This window comes from Indicator indicator, chromosome 11, assembly GCF_027791375.1.
Source record: "Indicator indicator isolate 239-I01 chromosome 11, UM_Iind_1.1, whole genome shotgun sequence".
Classification (NCBI taxonomy): domain Eukaryota; kingdom Metazoa; phylum Chordata; class Aves; order Piciformes; family Indicatoridae; genus Indicator; species Indicator indicator.
In genome coordinates, this window is record NC_072020.1 from 27,207,688 (window position 1) to 27,229,641 (window position 21,954).

General features: G+C 41.6%; 1 protein-coding gene across 1 annotated transcript; it reads left to right on the forward strand.

The window, feature by feature from the left end:
* The first annotated feature begins 1,383 nt into the window (after positions 1-1,383).
* Positions 1,384-15,055, forward strand: NFE2L3 (NFE2 like bZIP transcription factor 3). Its single transcript, XM_054384836.1, has 6 exons — positions 1,384-1,393; positions 1,660-1,721; positions 1,770-2,279; positions 10,430-10,519; positions 11,403-11,486; positions 13,847-15,055. The coding sequence occupies exons 1-6, from the start codon at positions 1,384-1,386 to the stop codon at positions 15,053-15,055; spliced, it is 1,965 nt and encodes a 654-aa protein (XP_054240811.1).
* Positions 15,056-21,954: the final 6,899 nt, after the last annotated feature.

Sequence of the window (21,954 nt, forward strand, 5' to 3'; positions counted from 1 at the left end):
TTAGGGGTTGGGAGGGACCTTAAAAGATTATCTAGTCCAGCCCACCTGCTAGAGCAGGACTACCTAGAGCAGGTCACACAGGAACACATCTAGATGGGGTTTGAATGTCTTCATTGAAGGAGACTCCACAACTCGTCTGGGCAGGCTGCTCCAGTGCTCTGTCTCCCTCACAGCAGAAGTCCTGAACACTGAGAGACAGAGACCTGAAGAGCATTCCCAAATCTACCAGCATAAAATCTCTTCTGAGCAAAGGTTGTCTGTTTTATGTACGATGTTGTAGTGGCTCACAGTGGCCACAGAGAGGCTCTTGTCAGCCCCGGGGAGTGGCGTGTGCCAGACTGCCCTCCCAGCGCTGGGACCGGCAGGAGAGTGCCCTGATACAACAGCTGTGCTTCAGGTGGTGCTGAAGATGCACCGCGCATTAACTGAAAAGTTAAGGGAAACGTGACACTGGTTTCTACCTCTGAGATGTGTCCAAAAGTGCCCCAGGGTCTTTCTCCCACAGCATACCCACCAATACCTTCAAACACATGCTCCTTTCCTTCTCCATCTCTTGCAAGAAACTCTATGGGCTACATGCAATTGTCATATCGTTTCTAAGCATTAGAAGAGCTGATTTACAAGTTTAATAAACATTTCCAAAGTTTTGGACAGTGCTAGGGAAGAAAAGGGGTGGGGGGGAAGGGGGGAGAGAGGGTTTACCGCCAATGAGTAACGTGGAATATAAAGACTTCTTGTGGTGGATGTCTGTCTTGGCATTTGTGCCATGAATCATAATGTGAAGTCTCCTGAATTTAGCGTAGGTCACATATAATTATTATTATTTTTTTAACAACAAAATACATATTGTTACCTTCAGTTATGCTTTGAGTTAAAAAGCCAGAGCTCTCTGGTATGGGAAAAAAACTGGTAATGGAAGACCCCAGCAGCTTCTACTTCATCTGGATCTTTGAAAGAAAACATTTTTGTCTTTTAAAAGAAAAACACACACAAAAAACTCGCCCAAACCCCTAAACAAACAAAAAACCACCAAAAGCCCCACATCAAAACTCAAATGAAAACTTTAAATGAAAAACTTTATTGGAATTCCAGAGACTAAGACACAAGAAAATAATAGGAGGGTTGTAATACACCCATTGCACAGTATCACAGCAGACACAATGAGAAAAGGGGAATGTCACCCATGATAACAGATAAATGAGAAACTGCACCCATTCCACACAGAAGTTATCACTGGAAAAGCGACTCTCTCAGGGTCTGCCCAAACAGCCTTATGCCACGTATATGCTGAAACAAGTCTGAAACACTCAGATAAGTAAGAGTGGTGAGAAGTGGTAAAAGGCTTTTCAGAGGAGACAATAAACCAGAAAAGACAACTCTAGGATGGGTGAAAGTAAGTTCATGTAGCACTAATTAGAAATGTTGTGGAAAATGCAGGTGGGAAACAGGTGGCAAAGGCATCGGATAGGTATTTAGATACCAGGCTGACTGTAATTAAAACCTGTACCTGGTTATTGTTTGTTTATTTGGGGGGGCGGGGAGAAGGAGAACGTTTACTACCAGAGGGGGTGGTAGAGAATTTTTTTTAATAACATTTTTTTAAAATTATTTAGTTTCCCCCTCCTCTAGTACTTTCTAACTCGTCTCCTTTCTTTCTAGTTCACTCCAGCGACCGCCAGCTTTTGCTCCCTCCGGGTACGCAGGAAGCCCCCAGGCCGCAGGTGGGACGCGAGTGATCTGGATACCAACGTCTCTGTTCCGAATCCCAGTCCCTGTCCCGCTACCCCCGGCTCACCCTCGCTCTTCCTCCCGACCGGGGGCAGGGCCGGTCCGGCGGCACGGAGGGGGATGTACAGAGCGGGGCCGGGCCGGAGGGCAGGGTTTATACGTACCGCGAGAGCCGGCACCGCCGTCCCTCTGCCTCACGCACTTCAAGGAGCGCGTCGGCTGTGGGTAGGCTGGCATGGGTCACCGACTCTCCCGAGCTTCCTTGGGTTCCGCTGCCAGCCGCACCTACCCCAGCGGGTGTCCGCCGCGGCGCCGCCCGTTGCTGCCCGTCCTGCTTGGGTGAGCCGCTCCGCGCTCTGCCGCGGAAGAGAACGGGGCTGCGGCGGCCCCATCGCGGAGGTAAGGGCGAAGGGGGCGGCAGCGGCAGCTGCGGGATGGCCCCGGGGACGGGGCAGGCAGCGGCAGAAGCAGGCTCCCGGGTTTGCTGTGCTGTCTCGGCCGAGCGAGAAGCCCCTGCACCCTATGTCCGTTTGGGCGGTCTGGGAGTGTCGGTGTGGGGCGAACTGTGGGGACGCGAAGGAGGACGCTTTTCTGAGCCAGGTCCTCCAGCCTAGTGGTATCTGTCTCTGTTTTCAGTGTGGCATCTAGAACAATACACTCACTCAGTTGAGTAGCCAGCAGCAGTGGCCCAATTCTCTATTTTCGTTGCACAACATGCAGTCCTTGCTGCACCTCTGCATGACCCTGCTCAGACCTTCGTTCTGCAGGAGAGGTGTGCATGCTGGTAACTGGAAGATGAGATGAACCAAGGACTGCTTTTTGGAGTTAAGTCACTAGTGGGCATAGACCTTCATTTTTCCTGAGTAGTTTGTGCAGATGGAGAAGATGCAGTAATGCCACGATAGTGGTCTTGTCATACTGCTGTTTAGTACATTTTGAAATGCCAAGCTGAACTACCAAGATTTTTCAAGTCGATTTTGAACCATTATGAATAGCTGGTTGTTATGAATTAACGTTCTAGCATGAACTGGTACTGGTAAATTTCTTGCATGGTAGGTTCTTTTTTACCTTGTTCACTTTCCTCTCCCTCTCCCTTCCCCTTCCATGTGTTATCTTGGTTATTTTTCTAAAGTAGTTATACATCTAGTTCCAGCATCTTAACTTTAAGGGATCACTCATTTCAGTGGAGACATGATTCATTTCTTTGCTATATGGAGGTGTGAACCTCTCTCTCAAGTACATTGTCTTAAAGTGAAAGAATGATTGGAGCAAGATAAGGCAATATTAAGTTCTTAACCTAAAATGTAAATGAGCTTGTAAGTGAACACCCCCATGTCTCTTCCACCAGACTTCTTTTGAAGTGCATGACAGGTCCAAAACATGAAAAAAAAAAAAAAAAGGAAAAAGTTGGTCTTTGTTTTAAAGGTGACCTCTGTACGTTTGAGTAAGTCCACTTGTGCTGTAAAAATGTTACTGCAACAGTATAATGGATTTCAAAGTGGCTTAGCTGATTTATAACCTTCATTTTGCTTTTTTGTGAAAACAGACCACAGGTATTTTTAGCATTTCTCATATCCCCTGTAGATCAGGACAAGGAGGCTGTGTAAACAGATGAAAGTGATTGCTTTGTTCTGCTCAGTAGTGTGGGGTTGTGTGACGTTCTGAGAAGTTAGCAGCTGGATTCACCCGACCCTGGATTAATTTTTTCATTGGGCTCTGGTTCCCTGCTGGGAGCATTGCTGGCAGCACCTTGCAAGTTGTTGATCCTCATCTTTAGGGAACTGGTATTTTAAACCATTCTGGAAGACCACTGCAGATGGAAAACTGATCCAGTGGCAGAAGCATGCTGTTGGAGCATGCTAAACTGCATTGGGTTGCCTGGCCTATTTTTCCACTCTCTGCTAAGGTGAGAATTAGTGCAGTGTTAGGATAGCCTGAGCAATTCAGCTTTGACGATGAGTAAAGCCAACAGGTGGATTCTTACATCCAGGTTGCTGCCCTGCAGACTGGGGTCAACCCTAGACTTTGTATTCCATGTGTTCCCAGCAAGCGACCTGCACTAGATTCTGTGGCCCTGCTCTGGCAGGGGGGTTGGACTTGAAGACCTCCAGAGGTCCCTTCCAACCCCTGACGTCCTGTGATCCTTGTAGCCCTGAGCTGTGTAGTTTTAGCCCTGTTTGCTGACTGTGCAGTGATCAATAGCTGAAACCAGTTTGCTTATACTTTCTCCTGCTCCTAGAGAGGAGTGGTGTTCACCCAGCCAATGCATCACCATAGACCTGTTAATATTTTGGTATCATTGTAGGCTCTACTCTCTCACAAGGTTTTATAGACAATAAATAGTGTATGGGTGTGGGAAGTAAGGGGAGCTGTTTTGTGGAGGGATAGTTTGATGTACAGTGTCCCCAGTTCATGCTGAGATCAGTACCCTGAGGTGCTTAATGGGAAGCTGAAGGTTCTATTTTTAACGTAGTAAGAAATCCTGGAAATCTGCCAGAGCAAACAGCATCCTTCCAATTAACCATAGGCCAGACCACGCCAAAATCATACTTGCTCTCACATCCATATTGATTCCTGGACCACTCTAAGTAGCATGTTTGACATAAATTACTATTTTTCCTGTTTCAAAGACAAAATGAAGCCAATGTTTGACTTACAATTAAGTTGTGCCTTAGGGGAAAGCCAGATGCCCAGTGAGAGCCCAGCTGTCCAGCCTACAAGGCTGGTGGATAATTTTTTCTCAGACTATGTTCTCCAGACCAATTGAAACTAGTAAATGGCAGAAGGAAGATTAGAGTTTGAGGTATTTGGGGGAGTTGAGTTTGTGTTTGTTCGTTTGTGGTTTTTTTTAATGGGAGTTGTAGTGTAAATCTGTCTTGTGCTTGCATAGAAATTCTTCCAAATGCAAATCAAAGGTTGTCTTCAGGTAGATTTGCAGTTTACTCTTTGGAAATGGCCTGCTGTGGGAGGTGTGAACTCTCACACCCTCCAGTGGTAGAAGCAGAAAGGCTGCTGCAATAAATGGGTTTGGTACTAATATTAAGTCTTCTATAATTAGCAAAAATTCAGTTTGTTTTTTTTTTATGTATAATGATGAACCACATGTGGTCTTGATTTGGCTCTTGGGTTCAGAGGGATATTACTATAACTCAATTACTGTTTATTAACACAAAGTAAGCATTCAGCCTGGAGAAGAGGAGACTTAGAGGGGACCTTATCACTCTCTACAACTGCCTAAAAGGAAGTGGTAGTCAGGTAGGGCTCTTCTTCCAGGCAGCTTGTGACAGGACAAGAAAGCAGGGTATGAAGCTGTGCCAGGGGAGGTTTAGGTTGGATATTAGGAAGCACTTCCTGACAGAAAGGCTGATTAGGCACTGGGATGGACTGCCCAGGGAGGAGGTAGACTTGCCGTCACTGGGGAGGTCTTTAAGAAAAGATTGGCTGTGGCACTTGGTGGCATGGTTTAGCTGATGTGGTGGTGTTAGGTCACAGGCTGGACTTGATGATCTCAGAGGTCTTTTCCAGCCTCAAAAATTCTATGATTCTGTGATCAAGGCAGAAAGACTTAAGTGTGGCAGTGCAGTACTAAATAGTATTTACGCCTAATCCTTTTTGTCATTAGATATATATTCAGACTGCAAAATTAGCTATCTTTAAAGAAATGCCTTATTAAAAAATAGGATATGACTGTTTCTAGGAGAGGCACTCCTCCTATTCACCCCATAGCAGTAGCCCAGCAATCTCAATTCTCCCCATAGTTGTAGCCCAGCAATCTCAATCCCAAGCAATGCACAGGCATGGAAAGAAGTTAATGAGCAGTATTTTTCAGATGTTCTTCATTGCTGGGAAAGATTTAACAAGCTGGTAGGCAGTGTAATGTCAGAGAGTAAATCTTAACAGCATGATCCTGGGATGTATCAAGAAAGGTGTGTCCAGGAGGTCTAGGGAAGTTCTACCTCTCTACTCTGCCCTGCTGAGACCACACCTGGAATACTATGTCCAATTTTGGGCTCCCCAGTTCAAGAGAGACAGAGACCTGCTGGAGAGAATCCAACAGAGAGCCATGAGGATGCTTAGGGGACTTGAGCATCTCCCTTGTGAAGAGAGACTGAGAGCCCTGGGGCTAATTTAGTCTTGAGAAGAGAAGACTGAGAGGGGATGTGATCAATGTCTATAAATATCTGAGGGCTGAGTGTCAAGTGGAGGGGACCAGGCTTTTTTCAGTGGTTCACAGTGATAAGACAAGGAGCAATGGGTTCAAAGTAGAACATAGAAGATTTCACCTCAACATGAGGAGAAACTTCTTTACAGTGAGGATGATGGAGCACTGGAACACGCTGCCTAGGGAGGTTGTGGAGTCTCCTTCTCTGGCAGCTGAAAGCACATCCACCTGGATGTGTTCCTGTGCAGACTACCCTAAGTGATCCTGCTTTTGGCAGCGGGGTTGGACTCGATGATCTCTTGAGGTCCCTTCCAATCTCCAAGAGGGTTTTGAAAGCCTCCAGAGAAGGAGACTCCATAACCTCCCTGGGCAGCCTGCTCCACCCTCACTGTAAAGAAGTTTCTCCTCATGCTGAGATGAAATCTTCTATGTTCAAGCTTGAACCTATTGTTCCTTGACTTATTATTGCACACCACCGAAAAGAGCCTGGCCCCATCCACTTGACACCCACCCCTCAGATATTTATACACATTGATGAAATCCCCTCTCAGTCTTCCCTTCTCAAGACTAAATTAGCCCCAGGGCTCTTAGCCTCTCTTCATAGGGGAGATGCTCAAGTCCCCTAAGCATCCTCATGGCTCTCTGTTGGATTCTCTCCAGCAGGTCTCTGTCTCTCCTGAACTGGGGAGCCCAAAACTGGGCATAGTATTCCAGGTGTAGTCTCAGCAGGGCAGAGTAGAGAGGTAGAACTTCCCTAGACCTGCTGGACACGCTTTTCTTGATGCACCCCAGGATGTTATTTGCTGTCTTGGCCACAAGGACACATTGTTGTCCCATGGCGAACTTGCTGTCCACCAGGACTCCAAGGTCTTTCTCTGTGGAGCTGCTTTCCATCAGGCCAGCCCCCAACCTGTACTGGTGCCTGTTAACAAGACACTGTCTGTGGCTTAGCAGAAAAAAAATAGTCAAAGGCATTATTCTTTCTTAAAAGATATATAAAAATGAATGCAGACTCCACATAAATCTAAAAATTCATGGTCAGAAGTATTTCCCATCTTCTTAGTGGTCAGCAGCTCTATATATTGATAGGAAAAGACCTGAAAAATCCATTTTTCTTTGATTTCCTGGGAAAACTAAACGTATGATGGTCTTGACAAATTTCTATGAGCTTTGGGAGCATTCAGTTTCTGTTCAGAAAGAAGCTGTCCTATTAGGCACATCAGAAATCCATAGATCCTCACAATGGTGGTAGGAAGGACCGTCTCCATCATAGACTCCAGCAGGCCAGCATTGTCTGCAGGCAGCTTTCCACCATAAGCAAGTTAAACTGTGAGGGTTTAGAACGATCTGTAGGGCACACTGTGGGATCTTTGCAAAGTTTCCCAGGTGGTAGAACATGTTTGTACCCTCAGTAATTCTAGAAGGAACCATCAAGTTTTCACCTATATACTTTCTGTATTGAAACCTAAGCTTACAGCTGTTTGGAGTTTTTGCTTGTTGTTTTTTGGTTGTTTTTTTTTTTTGTTTTGTTTTGTTTTATGGAGTTTTTGGTGGTGGTGGTGTTTTTTCCCAAGGCATCACATTATAATTATCACATTTCTGTTTCCTGCTTTTGCCTCTTGATCAGCCAGTAATGAATTTGCTGTTGCTCAGGAGCCAAATACTCTGCCTTAGCAGCAGGAGCTGATTTCTAGGCAACTCAGCTCAAGAGAAGCTGCTCAAGGCCTTTAATGGTGGCTGTTCTTGTCTTCTTATCTGCTGCTGAATTTTATTAATTAGGATGATAATAACTCATGTTAGTTTGTCAAGTATTAGATTGGTTCTTTGTAAAAGGCTAGCCCTGATCTTGCAAATATGTGATTATGGGACTAGCTTCATGCCTGTGAGTAGCTCCACTGAACTCACAGACAGTGGAGTTTGGAATTAACTAGCTACCATGTTCTCAGTGTCCTGTATAATGATTTCTTTCTCCTGCTGTTCATTACATAGGGAAAATGTGGAGGTTTGTCTGTGTGTTTAGGAAAGTAAATTTGTTTTTGTTTTTGGTTTTTTTTTATATATTTGGCAATAACAAGTCATTTGGTCATTTCCAACTGCAGCTGACAAAGACATAATGTATTGGAGCATCATTTTTAATAACTGGAAATTGTGTTAGACATCATTGAAGGGAAGTACCTCATATATCAGACTGACAGATGAGTGCCCTGTTTGTCTATTTGCTGTTAGAAATCATTGTTTATAAAATTAAAATTGCCTTCCAGCCCTTGAAAAAAAAGTACAGGAAAATGGAGAAAGCCAACAAATAAATGTTATTTTCATAATTTAAAAAGGTTTAATAAAAATGAAATTAATAAACTTTATTTTCAAATTATATTGACTTTTATTCTGTGGTCTTGTTTTGAGACCTTTTTACGTTTCGGTTTTATTGTGGTTTGTATGTAATTAAAAAAAAAAATCTCTTGCACATTTTGATGACTGCTGCAACTGCTGTTTTAATCATAGAATGCTCCAGGCCAGAAGGGACTTCCAAGTGTCATCCAGTCTGACCTCCCCACAGTCAGCAGGGACATCCCCACCTAGATCAGGTTGCCCAGGGCCTCGTCGAGCCTCACCTTGAACATCTCCAGGGAAGGAGCCTCAACCACCTCCCTGGGCAATCTGTTCCAGTGTTCCACCACCCTCACAGTGAAGAACTTCTTCCTGATATCCAATCTAAATCTGCCCTTCTCTAGATTGAAGCCATTGTCCCTCGTCCTGTCACTGCAGGCCTTTGTAAACAGTCTCTCTCCATCCTTCCTGTAGCTCCCTTCAGGTTCGGGAAGGCTGCTATCAGGTTCCCCCCAGAGCCTCCTTTTCTCCAGGCTGAACAACCCCAGCTCCCTCAGCCTGTCCTTGTAATATACTGTATACTTTCATCTATAACTTACAAAGTTGTCTTGGTTTTTGCTGGGATAGAGTTAATTTTCCTCCTAGCAGCTGGTACAGTGCTGTGTTTTGGATTTAGCATGAGAATAATGCTGATAACACACTGATGTTTTATTTGTTGCTAAGTAGTGCTTGTCCTAAGTGAAAGACCTTTAAGCTTCTTATGCCCTGCCAGTGAGAAGGGTGGAGGAGCACAAGAAGCTGGGAGGGGACACAGCCAGGACAAGCTGGTCAGAGGGATACTCCATCCAGTGGGATGTTACACCCAGTATATAAACTGGGGGAAGTTAGCTGGGAGGGGCAGACTGCTGCTCAGAAGCTGGCTGTGCATGGGTCAGTGGGTGCTGAGCAATTGCATTGTGTATTAGTGCATTACTTGTTTTTAATGGTGCTTTATTTCACTCTCTTTTTATTACCTTCATTATTATGACTATTATTATTATCACTACTACTATTATTATTATATTATTGTTGTTCTTATTAATATTATTATTATATTGTTATTATTATCATCATTATAATCAGAAAATAATCTCAGTTATTAAACTGTCCTTAAGTTTTACATGTTTTCAGTTTTCCTCCTCATCCCACTAGGGGGTGGGGAGCAAGGAGTGGAGGAGCAGCTGTGTGGTGCTTAGTTGGTGGCGGGGGTTCAGCCACAACAAAAGTGAATCTGTTGTGATTTTTAGAACAGAACACTTTCTTGTTACATTTGCTGCTGTTTGAGAGTTTGTTTTTTTTTCTGCTCCTGCCACTGCATTTTGCTGGGGATATATGAAACCAACACAGTGTGGCTACTTGTTTTTTTCTGGCTGCCGTTTCACCTAGTTTCACATTTCAGTAACTCAGATTTGCCCTCTCAAGCTGAACTACCAAAGTTTTAAAAACCAGAAATATGTAAAGTTCTTAGGAGTGATTTCTTCTTACCCTAGCCATACCCCAGGCCTATGACAAAACAAGCAAACAAACAAAAAAGTCTGCTGATATGACTGTAGACAGAATATAACTTGACAAATGGTTTTGAGACTACTAGATCAGAACAATTTCATTGCTGGAGATTAAAAAACCCCCATAATTTGGATAAATGGGAACTAGATATTAACATGGAAATAAATGATGGGGAAACAGAGCTGCTATTACAGTACATGTTAATGTGATTGCTTTCCTGAAAGAAAAAGCAAGGGATTGTGCTGACTGGCCATATAAAATTGTCTTTATAAAGATCCCATCACTCAGTATACATCTGGCTTGAATCTGCTTTGAAATGACAGCCAAAAGACACTGATAGCCCAAATTTTCCATGAAATCACATCATCATGTATCTGGTAGAAGAATTTGTTTCCAATGTTCACGAATGTCTGTTAGTACCACAGATGGGTTCAGTGCCTGGACAGTTAAAGAGGAGGCAGTGTCTGCACTCCTGAACTGGTTTGTCTCATTCTGCCCCCAAAGTCTGCAGAGACAGTTCATCCCCATGAATTAACTATTCACTGTATATTTTATTTTAAATGCTGTAGGTGTAGGGGAAAAAAAAAAAAGGAAAGAAAAAGTGCATTTGAAAAATTAATTTTAGCAGTGTGTTGCTTAATAGAATTGTTTTATTTGTGTCTTCAGGATGTTGACCTGAAAGCATATCAAAAAGCTTTGGATAACTACTTTCCACACCAAGGAGGTGATCAGCTGAAACTGCAAGACACAAATCAGGTAAATTATGAAAAAAGTGGAAGAAGGGAAAGCTGTAAGGAAGAAGTGAGGAAAAATATAGGTCTTGTCAATGAGATAAAGAGTAGTGGAAGAAAGAGAGTAAGTGATTTTGAAAGTAGTGTTTGATTTCCTCTTTTCATTTGGAGCATCCTTTGTAAGGGCAGGAAAGAAACAGTGACTTCGGATGATAATTTGTGAATGATGTCCTTGTACACCTCAAAACTTGCCTCCCCCAGTGTAGTTTATGTAGTTGAAATATTCTAAAGTTCACAGAAATCGCTTGCAAGTCACCACTTTCCGGTTCACTTTTATTTTCTTCATGAAGTTGTGTTGGTGGGCAAGGATGTTTGAGGATTTTTTTGGCCTACAAACACTTGAGTCATGGATGCTAAATTGTACTGATGTAAAGCTTGATACTCAGATGTAGAATTACATCTGGGAAACAGGACTGTTCAGATCTTAACATGTGTGTTGTAACTAGAAGGCAGGAAATAATGATGTTAAATCAAAATGGGTGCTCTGTGGGTTTTGTTCTCTCTCAGAGCCACAATGAAAAAAGCATTCATTCTTCTTAAGACCTTATCAAGAACTGAGAACACTGGGTTTCTTGCCAGCCCCTCTGTTGGCAGCTAGGCTTATTAAAATACCCCATTTTTCACAGTGGTGGGTAGGAGCAGTCTCAAGAGAGGAGGAAAGCCCAGTTCTGCTCTTAGGAGGCGGAGTAGGACGCTCTTGCCACGGAGTCACTCTGCTCATGCTGAGGCAGGATTAGCAGCAGTGTTTCGCACATCTGTGCTCTGTTTCCTCTCAGATTTAACCATTTTTGTCCTCTTTACATAAAATAACTGTGCTTTACAAAGCCTTTCTGTTTCTTCTGTTACAGAGTAACCACAACCATGTAGATTCCCTTCTCTCCTTAGAGGGCTGTTTACACCTTCTGTCATCGCAGATGGAAAACATGCTAGAGGTAAATGGAAAAGCATATTTTGCTCATAGATTGGGATACAGTCAGTGATTACTAGATAAAGACCTACTGTGGTTTGTCTAATAAAAAAACCAAAACAAAACCACAACCAGAAAACACGACAATGAATATATCAACAAATCAATGCAGTAAAACTTACCTGAAGACATTAAAGACATTGGTGTTCACCTTTTACAGCAGCTGTCATTGGCTCTACTCAAAAAATTTTCCCCAGTAATCTGTCTGGGATTTCAAAATTGTAAAGTCCTGTCTTCTCTGTCACCTGGTGTTCAAAGTTGGAATGGAGCTTCTGGACAAGTGAATTAGTTCAACTAATAATTCCCTTTCTGAAACCTAATGCCAATCTGTACTCACACAGTAGCTCTTGCTGTGTTTCTCTAGAACAACATTTAGTTATGAAGCACTAGCAGCTATTAAGCAATTGCAGCCAAAGTTTCTGGAGTTTATTCTATAAATACTGGGTCAAATGCTTACAAGGCCTTACCTTCAAGGAGAACAGACCTATCTTTGCTGTAAATCAGGTTAGACAGCATAAGCAGCAAAACCGTTTTGTTTTCTTAACCTCATGGGCTTCTGATACTGTTGTTTAATTTATGGTTACCCACCTTCAGAAAAAAAAAAGCCGTTGTTGCAGTCTCTCTTTCTCTTCTGCACCTCATAGCTACTGTCATTAACCATTAAGGTACTGCCTACATTCCCGTTTTTGGCAATACTGTAAGGACATCTTACATACATTTCCCATTGTAGGAGCCTTACAGGCTCCATTTTTCCTCTGGAACATCTTATTTTACAAATCTCTTAAGTTGGATAGTGCCTTCCAGCCCATAAATTAGCTTCCTTATCTGCTCAGATTTGGTAATGGATTGTACACCAACAAGCTTCAGAAGTTTATCAGTTCAGTTTTCCCTGTTCTTTATTCCTAATTCGAAAGGAATTTGGTTGCAGCCTTTATGCTGCTATGCGGTTGCATATTTTACTGAAGACTATTAATGCACTGCCATCTCGGGATAATCCAGCTGCTGGAATGGGAGTGCCTGCTTTTATGCCAGGTGCCAACTCTTTTTCAGTGTGAGGAATTTTTTTAAATGGTTAACTTCCTAAGAATGTTTCTTTTCAAGTGCTTAACTGAAACACCAGCTTCATCTGTGAGACTACAGGTGGTCTAGCACAAAGTACCTCCCTAGGAGAAATAAGGCAAGACTCTTCTGTTACATGAGCTCCCAGTAAGCATAGGAGAGAATTTAGGAAGGTCTTTCTGGTACATCAGTTCTTCCCTGTGAAAAATGCTCTTCACAATGTTCAGTGAACTGCAGTCAGAAAAGTCCTTTCCTGCACCACAGTAGGGATGCTCAGCTAGGGAAGAATCATATCATACACTTCCTACTTAATGTATTTATATTCTCAAATTTTTTGCATCTATGTATTCTCTGACTACTCGTCAGCAATGCCCCTGACTTAATCTTGTGCAGTGGCTTTGAACTTCTAAGATGCAACAGAACAGCTATAACTTTAAGCCCACCAAAATTGGGCCCTAATACTACTGAAACATTTACTCTATGGACTTCAGGGCTGAAGCATCATACAGTAGTTTTATTTTTGTAAAGAAAAAATTAGTAGTAATTTAAAGTGAAAAAACATCCACAGGTGGGGAAGATGTTTCCTCCAAACTGATCAGTAAAAGAATTGAGTTGAAATCTGAATGCAACAGACCTCAGTTAAGAAGGAGCTAAGCCAAATGTGGCAGCTCACAGCCCCAAAAGCTCTGTAAAAACTGTGAAAGAAAAACAGTGAAAATGTGCCAGCAGGACCTTAGCATTCCTGTCCTCCTCTTTTTTTTCTTATACCATTGTTCTCACTGGTTAAGTCCTGCCAGTGAGCTGTTTATCGTGTTTACAAGGTTCATTTTCTAACAGTTCAACCACCTTGAACCAGCTCACCCTGGAATCTGCTGATGATACAAAGTACTACCAGGGAAGGAGCAGGACCACCTCCCCTAGAAGGATCTTTTCTTAAGACCAGGTTATGTAGGCTGTAGTTTGATGTACACTTAGCAACAGTCTCACTTCTAACTCCTACCAGTCCCACACTGTGCTTTGCAAGTCCTCCTCCTCGCATCCCTTTAATCACTTTTCTACTGCACACTTCCTGCTTCCTCTAGCCATACGCCAACACAGGTTATGCTGTATACAAATGGGAAGCAGCGTTTAGGGTAACTAACATTTTGACTTTAATAGATTTAAGTAGTAGAACATTAAAAAAATAACTGATCAAGACTGTAGGTGAGGGATGTAGAGGCATCTATTTTATAAAAAGTTCCATTTCCCCTCCCCTCCATCTTTTAGGTGAATTTACTGGAGGATACAGAAGTAGCTACTTCTGGTAGGGGTCAAGAACCATCATCCTCACACTACAGTGTAAGTTTGACCCAGATGCTTTGCCACTGTTTCAGTCCTCATGAGGCCCCACTACTGAAAACAGACCACCCCACGGAATCACATTCAGAAACAAGGCATTCACAAAAGCAAGACTGTTTTCCTCAGTCAGACTCTAGTGTCACAACTCCAGAATCACTGCTTTGTGGGTCACACTTGACAGGGCTGTTTCCAGCTGCTGACATTGGAAACCTAACTGCCCATGATAATAGTTTGGATGAAATTAAATTAATGTCTTTGGAGGATGGCTGTGATCCTATAGAAGTTTCTCAGCTTTTTGAAGAATCTAGCCTAGATTTGGCACTGGTTTTGAATTCAGGTCACAGCACTGCCTCTTACTCAGTCAGCAGTGAAGGTGCTGCTATTGGGTACAACAGTGATGCTAATTCTGCTTCTTCACATGGGTTAGAAGCCATTGGTGGCCATAGCCAAGAACACACTAAATATGACCATGTGGAATATCCAGGTGACTCAGAGTGTTCTAAAAAAGCCACACTCAAGCAGTTTCTTCATAAACACACTTATCATCAGCTGCCAAGTCAAGCAGCATCCACTCCAGTTCTCCATCAACAGATGTGGATGAAGCCATCAAAGGAAGTAAAGGAGAGGTGCTGTAACACAACTGATAAAAAGCTCAGCAGTGATGCACACCACGCAAACTCTCTGACAATACCCTTTTCAGTTGATGAAATTGTGAGCATGCCTGTTGACTCTTTCAACACCATGCTAGCAAAGAACCAGCTGCCACATACTCAGGTATCGCTTCTGCGCGACATCAGACGACGAGGAAAAAACAAAGTCGCTGCCCAAAACTGTCGCAAACGCAAACTGAAGGCAATTCTGAACTTGGAAGAAGCAGTGTGTAACCTTCAAACACAAAAGGAGAGCCTTAAAAGGGAGCACTCCCAGTGTAGCAGATCCATCAGCCGGCTGAAGCAAAAGTTGAAAGGCTTGCACCGTGACATTTTCAGTCACCTGAGGGATGACCAAGGCAGACCTGTTAACCCCTACCAGTATGTCATTCACTGCAGCAGTGACGGCAGCGTTCTCCTAATACCCAAATACTCGGTCAAAGCAGAACAGAAACAACCTAATGAAAAAGAGCAGATACCAAAATAAGGTGGCTGAACATCACATTTTATTTTTCCAAAGGAAGGCCAAAGGTATTTGTGTGAGGACTGGAGGCTGGTGATTACTGCATTACAGAAAGACAACTACATTTAAGGAGGAAGACTGCATGGTCAAGGGTCTGGCAAACACAGAGAATTGTGGTGCTAGAATTGTCTACCAGCTGAAGCTTCTAAATGAGGAAATGTTTAGTTTTAATCAAAGAAGCTAGGCCAGCAGCATAGGAGTAGTTATACAGACCTATGTAAAACTGGTAGTTTAGGTTCTGTTGCTGGGGGAGGGAAGAACATCAGTGGGACAAAATCTGCTTTGGCCCCAAGCAACAAGCTTTAGCTTGCACAGGGACAAAAAACGTGTTTGAGTCTTCAGTGTTTGATTCTTCATACACAAAGTGACCTTATTTAGTTTAGCACTGAAAGAGTAGCTCATGTTCATCTTCACATTAAATTCACTGTGGATCTCTGTGTTTCTAAGAGAGGCTTTGCATTTATCCAGAACCATTCTGCTATTTTTAAAGCATCTTCAAAGTTACGGATTTAATTTGCTTTAGCTTTCCCCCAGATCATTAAAGTAAATTAAATCAAACCAAATTACTATTTGTCTGTACTTGTGCTAATGAGGTTACACTCTGATAGTTGGCTTTCAATGAAGAGCTTTTGGGTTTAATATTTATTTATGCTACGAAAAAGACATTTCTTTCACTTATACGCTTAGAACCACTTAGCCTTTTCTATTTTACAACTTGGAAAGTGTCTACAATTAAAAAAAAAAAAAAGACATGCAATGAATGGCAAGAGGTGTGTTAGTTTGCAAGATACTAACGACTAGACAGCAACACTCTTTACATATTTTGTAAACAAACTCCATGAAAGTGGTATTAAAAGACAAACAAAACCATTGGTCATGTCATGACAACATAGTAACTTTATGGTCAGTATGCTAAAAAAAAAAAAGCAGTTGGATCAAACACTTCAACACTACACATACACCCTATAGAAATTTAAAAGGTAAACGATACTTTTTCAAGATAAAACTCTGCCATCAACATGCAAAATCACCTTTGTTTGCACTTGTGTTTACAGTAACTGGTATCACTGAGTGATTCTTTCTAAAGAGAAAGTGCAAAACGCGTGCTGAATTACTGATAATTACATCAGCCAGTTTGAACAAATAGCATTTTGTATTAACAAAAATAAGTGTCTTTAGATGTGTGCATTTGTTATCAGTTTTGCCACAGCCTCAAATCAATAGGGTAAATTCACAGTGGAAACTCCTGAGTGATGCCCTGAAAGGTTGGTTAAGCAGCAGTGTGAAGCACACCTGTCTGAACTGGTATTCACAAGGAATTTATTGAACCACTACTTCAGCAACTTCAACCAAAACATGCAACAGGTACAGGTGAGGAACTTTATTTCTAGTATCAGGGGAAAAACCAACAAACAAACAACAGAACACCAGAGTACATGTCTGAGTCAGTTCAATTGCCACGTTTTAATTGACATAGTAAGCATTTGAGTCTGTGCATGGCCCTATGTACACAAGTTCTGTTAAGGATTAGAATGAGGCCCGTAACTGGTAAACCCCAAACCCCGTGTATTGCTGGTTTAGGGCATTGCAGGTTTCTGGTCTTATGATGAAAGAGGGAGAAAAAAAAGGAGAAAAGGCTTCACCTTGTGATGCTCAGTCTTTCAGTACAGACAGTGCTGCAGACGTCTGTAAAGCCACCTGCTAATGAAGTAAAGCAAGCAGGCCAACTGGGTAATAGTTACATGGTTACATTTTGGCATATGCTGAAAATAAGGAAGCATGTTGCAATTCTGAGTTTCAGCAAGCAACCCCAACAGAAAGCAGCATAATGATGCAGATAAAGTGAAGTCATCAGTCCCAGCCCCATTCCATTCCATGTAAATTTGCATATTATAAAGTATCATGAGCTGCTCTCAGCAAATGCCACTTGTTATTGCTCCAAAGTTGCATTTCTTCTTTTATAATCTCAATTCCTGTGGTCAGCTAACACCTGTATCTCTTCAAAACCTCTCAGGTGAGTTACTGAGTGAACTGAGAATTGTAACACTGCTGGTGACACAACATGGAGCATTAGGTCTGGATGCACTATACGCTTTTCTCAAACCTTCACCTACCAGCTCAGGGAAGACAAAACCATAGGCAGAATTCAGAACAATGTCCTGCTTTTTCCCCTTTTAGTAGGCTGCCATTTTTACCCTAACCTGGCAACACTTTTGAAGTATCTTCCCATTCTGTGACTAGCCTGTGTTGAGAAACAAAACCAACCCCAAACATCGTCTTGGATAGGCCTTACATTTTCACCTCTTTATTTGTGGAAGCTCAGCTAGACAACGGAGAAGAGAGCAGGATTTGTAGTAAGCTTTCATCCCAAGATAAACAGTTCCTGAGGCTACTATGTTCCTATAATGGCCTTTCAACCTATGTATGACAAGGACACACTGTACAGGAAGCAAGCAGCTATACAAGAAAATAGCTGTCAAAACTACCAACTCAAATGGTTGGAAAAAGCAGGAACCTCCTGACTGAAGTTTGTCTTGGCTTTCTTACTGATGAGATTTAGCTTAAAACCAAAATCCCAAGTGTACAAACCAGAAACTATGCTGTGTAAAAGGACATGTTGCAGTATCAAACTTACTCTGGAGCCAGGTGTCTAGCAGAAGAGCTATTAAGGCTGTCCTGCCTCACTTAACACCAACATGGAGAAAGGCATCTCTCTGAAGAAACAATGAGAACACTTTCAGACTTGCTATGCTGCTGGCAAACTGCAAAGCAGAGGATTGTCAATTTACCTGTTGATAATGCAATAAACAACAAAACAAAACACCAGTGTGGGAGTGCTCCTTATTGTTCCCATGGTCAAGTTACTAAGCAATCTGTAAGATTTGAGTGGTGAACATTGGGTTTGTTACGTTAATAACGGAAAGTGACAGGTTATCAGATTATCTGCAAAAGGTTACAGAAGGTCCGACTGAGCCAAGTACAGAGGAAAACACTGGGTGGTGGGGAAAATCACAAAGCACGCTGATTGCCTTCCCCATTACTGCTGGTAACAACACATAAATGCACTATAGAACAGTCGCTGCCCTTAGATCACACCTAGAGAAACGCCCATTACAAACAAGTCAGTTTAGCACTTCATTAGAATGCAATACCGCGAGTATTGTTCCTGACACTCACGTACAGTCACAATGCAAACAGGCACTCACAGGCGAGTGGTGGCGTTCTGCTGCTGACAGTACCGCAGAGGAGTGCAGCGTCACCTTCGGGTTTATTTAACAGACATGGCTTTTTACAGAAACCAAGTTAAGACTCTTTCTGGTCAAGAGCTTACAATCTAGTTTTAGATGGGGTAACCAGAATAAGGAACAGGAACAAAATAACCTTATCAAGATCAGTGTTATCAGTTTTAAGTTTGTCCCAAAACACACACTCTGCACTAGTCACAGGAGTCAGAAGTATGGTTCTAATGGAAACCTTGAGGGCAAGAGTAGGTAAAAGTTTCTAAATGAGTCAACAGGACACTTGGAACCGGGTTCTTGTGAAACTATTTATTAAATCAATTGGTTATGACACATGAAACCACGTGGAGTCATATTACTGGAGAACACTTCATAAATGCACTGCAACTCAATACCTGCTACAGCTACTGGAACTCCAGTGAATGCATCATTTTCATACAAGAAAGCCCAAAAATGGACCAAGAAAGAGCAGACCACATAAGAAGCAGGAGGAAAAGGAGAGAATGGATGTGTTGGTGAGAATTTGTGGGCGACCACAACCATTTTCTAGGATGCGCCCATAGTTGCATTCATACAGTGAAGCAGCATGGGAAGTCACACAAGCCAGTCTGTACACAACCCAAATGCTGTTGACCCAGTATGTTCATAGCACCTCTCAGGCAAGTCACACAACCATTGGAGCATTTCTAGTGTTGATAAATAAACCAGTTCTACCTACATCTACTGGAATAACACCAGAAACTTCTGGTGCGGTACAAATCAACACTAGCTATATAGCAAGAACACAGCTGTTAAAAGCAGCAGTATGGTTTCTGGTAAAACAGATCGATGTTACCCAGGAAAAACCCTTCCATGTCATAGTCCTGCACATTCCTACCAGTATTACTGGATACACGAGAACGGAAATTCACACCTCCCTTAGAAAGAAAAGTTAACAGCATCACTACAGGATTTCACTGGCATCACGCACTCTGCTTTGCCAAACAAACCAAAATGCTAAAGCTACAGGGAATGTCCATTCCAGTATGTTCTCAGCAAATTCTCTTTCAAATGTGGTCAAGCTGTCAAAACACACGCAAGCTGACAGCTATTTCAAAATCCTAATCCATGTTTTGGGGGATTTTTCTTCTCCAGGAGTGGTATGATTTCATCCCCACATATGTTCATCACAAAAGAATACGCTCTCCCTCCCCACGCGTGACCAAGTTCAATTCCTGTTAGTTTTAAAATACCATTTTTTATTGTTTTCCTAAATACTTTCCAACACCTGAAGCACAAATAACCTGTGATTGAGTAAAATTCAACTTTCACTGTAACACACAGAACAGTCTGAGTGGCCAGGACCCCGGTAATGGCCTCTTTTCACCACTTTAAGTAACACACAGTTGTTTTGTTTTTTTTTACCCCTCCTCCCATACTGGTTTCCACTAAGTTGTCATTTGTCATTCACATTCTTTCCTCAGTTCGCTGCAGTTTGCTGGGAATGAGCTGGGCTTAGTACTGACTGGCAATGTGTCCCTTTTTGAAAACAGTCTGTAGAGTGACATAAACCCAATTTCTCAGGAATTAAAAATTAGGACCACCAACTGACCACACACCGTTGTTTTCATTCAAACCTGCCAGCTTTCAGTATCAGACTGCCTCAAAATGGTGACTTCTCTCACTGAATTCATCAGTGAACACTGAGATTGTCACTGACTTTAATTCTTAAGACTGTACCAAGAAAGTAAAGTTATGGAAGTCCAACAGTAAGACAAAAAGGAAACTTATTCAAATACTCCACGCTTTCAAGACTTTAAATATTTTTGCATGTCCTGTCCCCTGCACTCCCTTCCCCCCACTGCTAATACATCAAAATTAAAACAACCTCATTGCAGAAAAACGTAATACTTAAAATCTTAAACCTTGTTGCAAAGTCACTGAAAAGATTATAAGCATCTCAAACAAAAAGAATCATTAACCCCCTTTGAAGTTTGTGGTGTTTTAACATCATATGAATGTGGACTTGGCAACTGTAAAGAAAAACTTCAACTAAATCTAAGTTACAGGGAAAAAGGCAAATTCCTGATCATCTGGTCAACTCATTCTGTTGGAAAGAAGAAAATAAAGCAATTTTGTGCGTCTTCATTTTCTGCTTCCACTGCAGCCCACTGATGACCTATGCAAGTATTCCAAAGTTCAACTTAAAAACCAGGGGAAAAAAAAAAAAAAAGTCATGTATAAAACCTTTATATAATTCAGAAATATTTAAGAAGGTTAAAGACATCACGGTTCTGCCGAAGTAAAGCACGTAAAGTTCAAGTTTAAAAGAAACCACATATGTAGGCAACAGGTTAAACAGCACAGACTGAAGGTAACTTTCCTCAGTGACATTCCAAACTGAAGCTCTCTCAAAATTATTTGGTTTGATGGTTTTTGGGTTTGGGTTTTTTGTGGTTTGGGTTTTTTTCTCCACAGGATGCAGCTATCAGTAACACAGTTCTGGTAGAGCAGGAACTCTACATTCCATTGTCTTTTCTCTCGATGCTAAAAGCTCTTTACAAATGAAAAAGCTAAAAAGCTATTGTTTTGACAGTCTTAAGCGGTTAGTTTCATTAACAGGAAAGGAGGAGTTAATTTTATGAAGTGATATAAAACACAGCCAAAAAGCTATTTTAAAGCAATTGTGTCCAACAGCAAAAAGATCAGCATTTTTAATTTATAGCACTGTTTCTCCCAACAGGGAACAGATGCCTGTGGTCAGATACAACTTCTGTAAATACACTTGTCAAGTTGACTTTGTTTTAAATCCACCTTAAAATGGAATGTTTCCAATCATGAAAGGGTCTAAAAGCTGCACATAAACATTATTTAATGTTAGACACACACTATGTTTTATTAAGCATTACACTAGAACTACTTTGGTATAAAAAATACTTTATTTTAAAGCTATGAAAGTTATAAAAATATGTAGTTAAACTTTCTACTCACAGAATGTTTGCTATTTTAACATTAGCAATTTGTTTTTCCTAACAAATCTGAATTTTATTAGAAATGTTTACAAGACATTATTACTATATTTTTTAAAAAACCCAGCATTACAGGGAGCTGTACTAATTGTGATGTTTTATCATTATTCATTTAACCACTAATTTTTTTACTGAAGGCAGCAAAAAACAACTATTTTCTGATGATACAGAATTTCTTATTTCTTGAAGCGTTTCTGTGGTTGACCACTTCTTCATTAGTTACCTGCAGCATGGCACCTTCCTGCCAAAGAAAAAAAAAGTGTATCTGAAGATGTTTATCACATATGTCTAAACCAAATTACCAATAGGGGAACTTCAGCCTTCTTTTTTTTTTTTAAATTTATAAAAAAAAGTATAAGCAGTTCACTGGTGTGTCTGTAACACAAAGACTTGTTAGCTGAGTCCACATTCTTCAATGAGTAGCCTTTTAAAGGCAATGGAAGTTTGAAATTAGGGCATTTTTGGGTGCCTTCTTTTGTTGGGTTTTGTTATTTTATTTAAAAAACAAATCTAACAGAGTATGCCATCCTTACTCCGAGTAACTCATTACTCCACAAATTTTCATTAATTTGAGGTGCAAGCATTCAATGTAGTGAGAGAGTAAGGCTGGCTGAAT

Excerpts from the sequence above, each read along its gene's own strand:
- NFE2L3 (XM_054384836.1), top strand. Across the intron at positions 1,722-1,769 it reads AGGAAGCCCCCAGGCCGCAG|TCCCTGTCCCGCTACCCCCG; the intron begins GTGGGACGCGAG and ends TCCGAATCCCAG. Across the intron at positions 10,520-11,402 it reads AACTGCAAGACACAAATCAG|AGTAACCACAACCATGTAGA; the intron begins GTAAATTATGAA and ends CTTCTGTTACAG.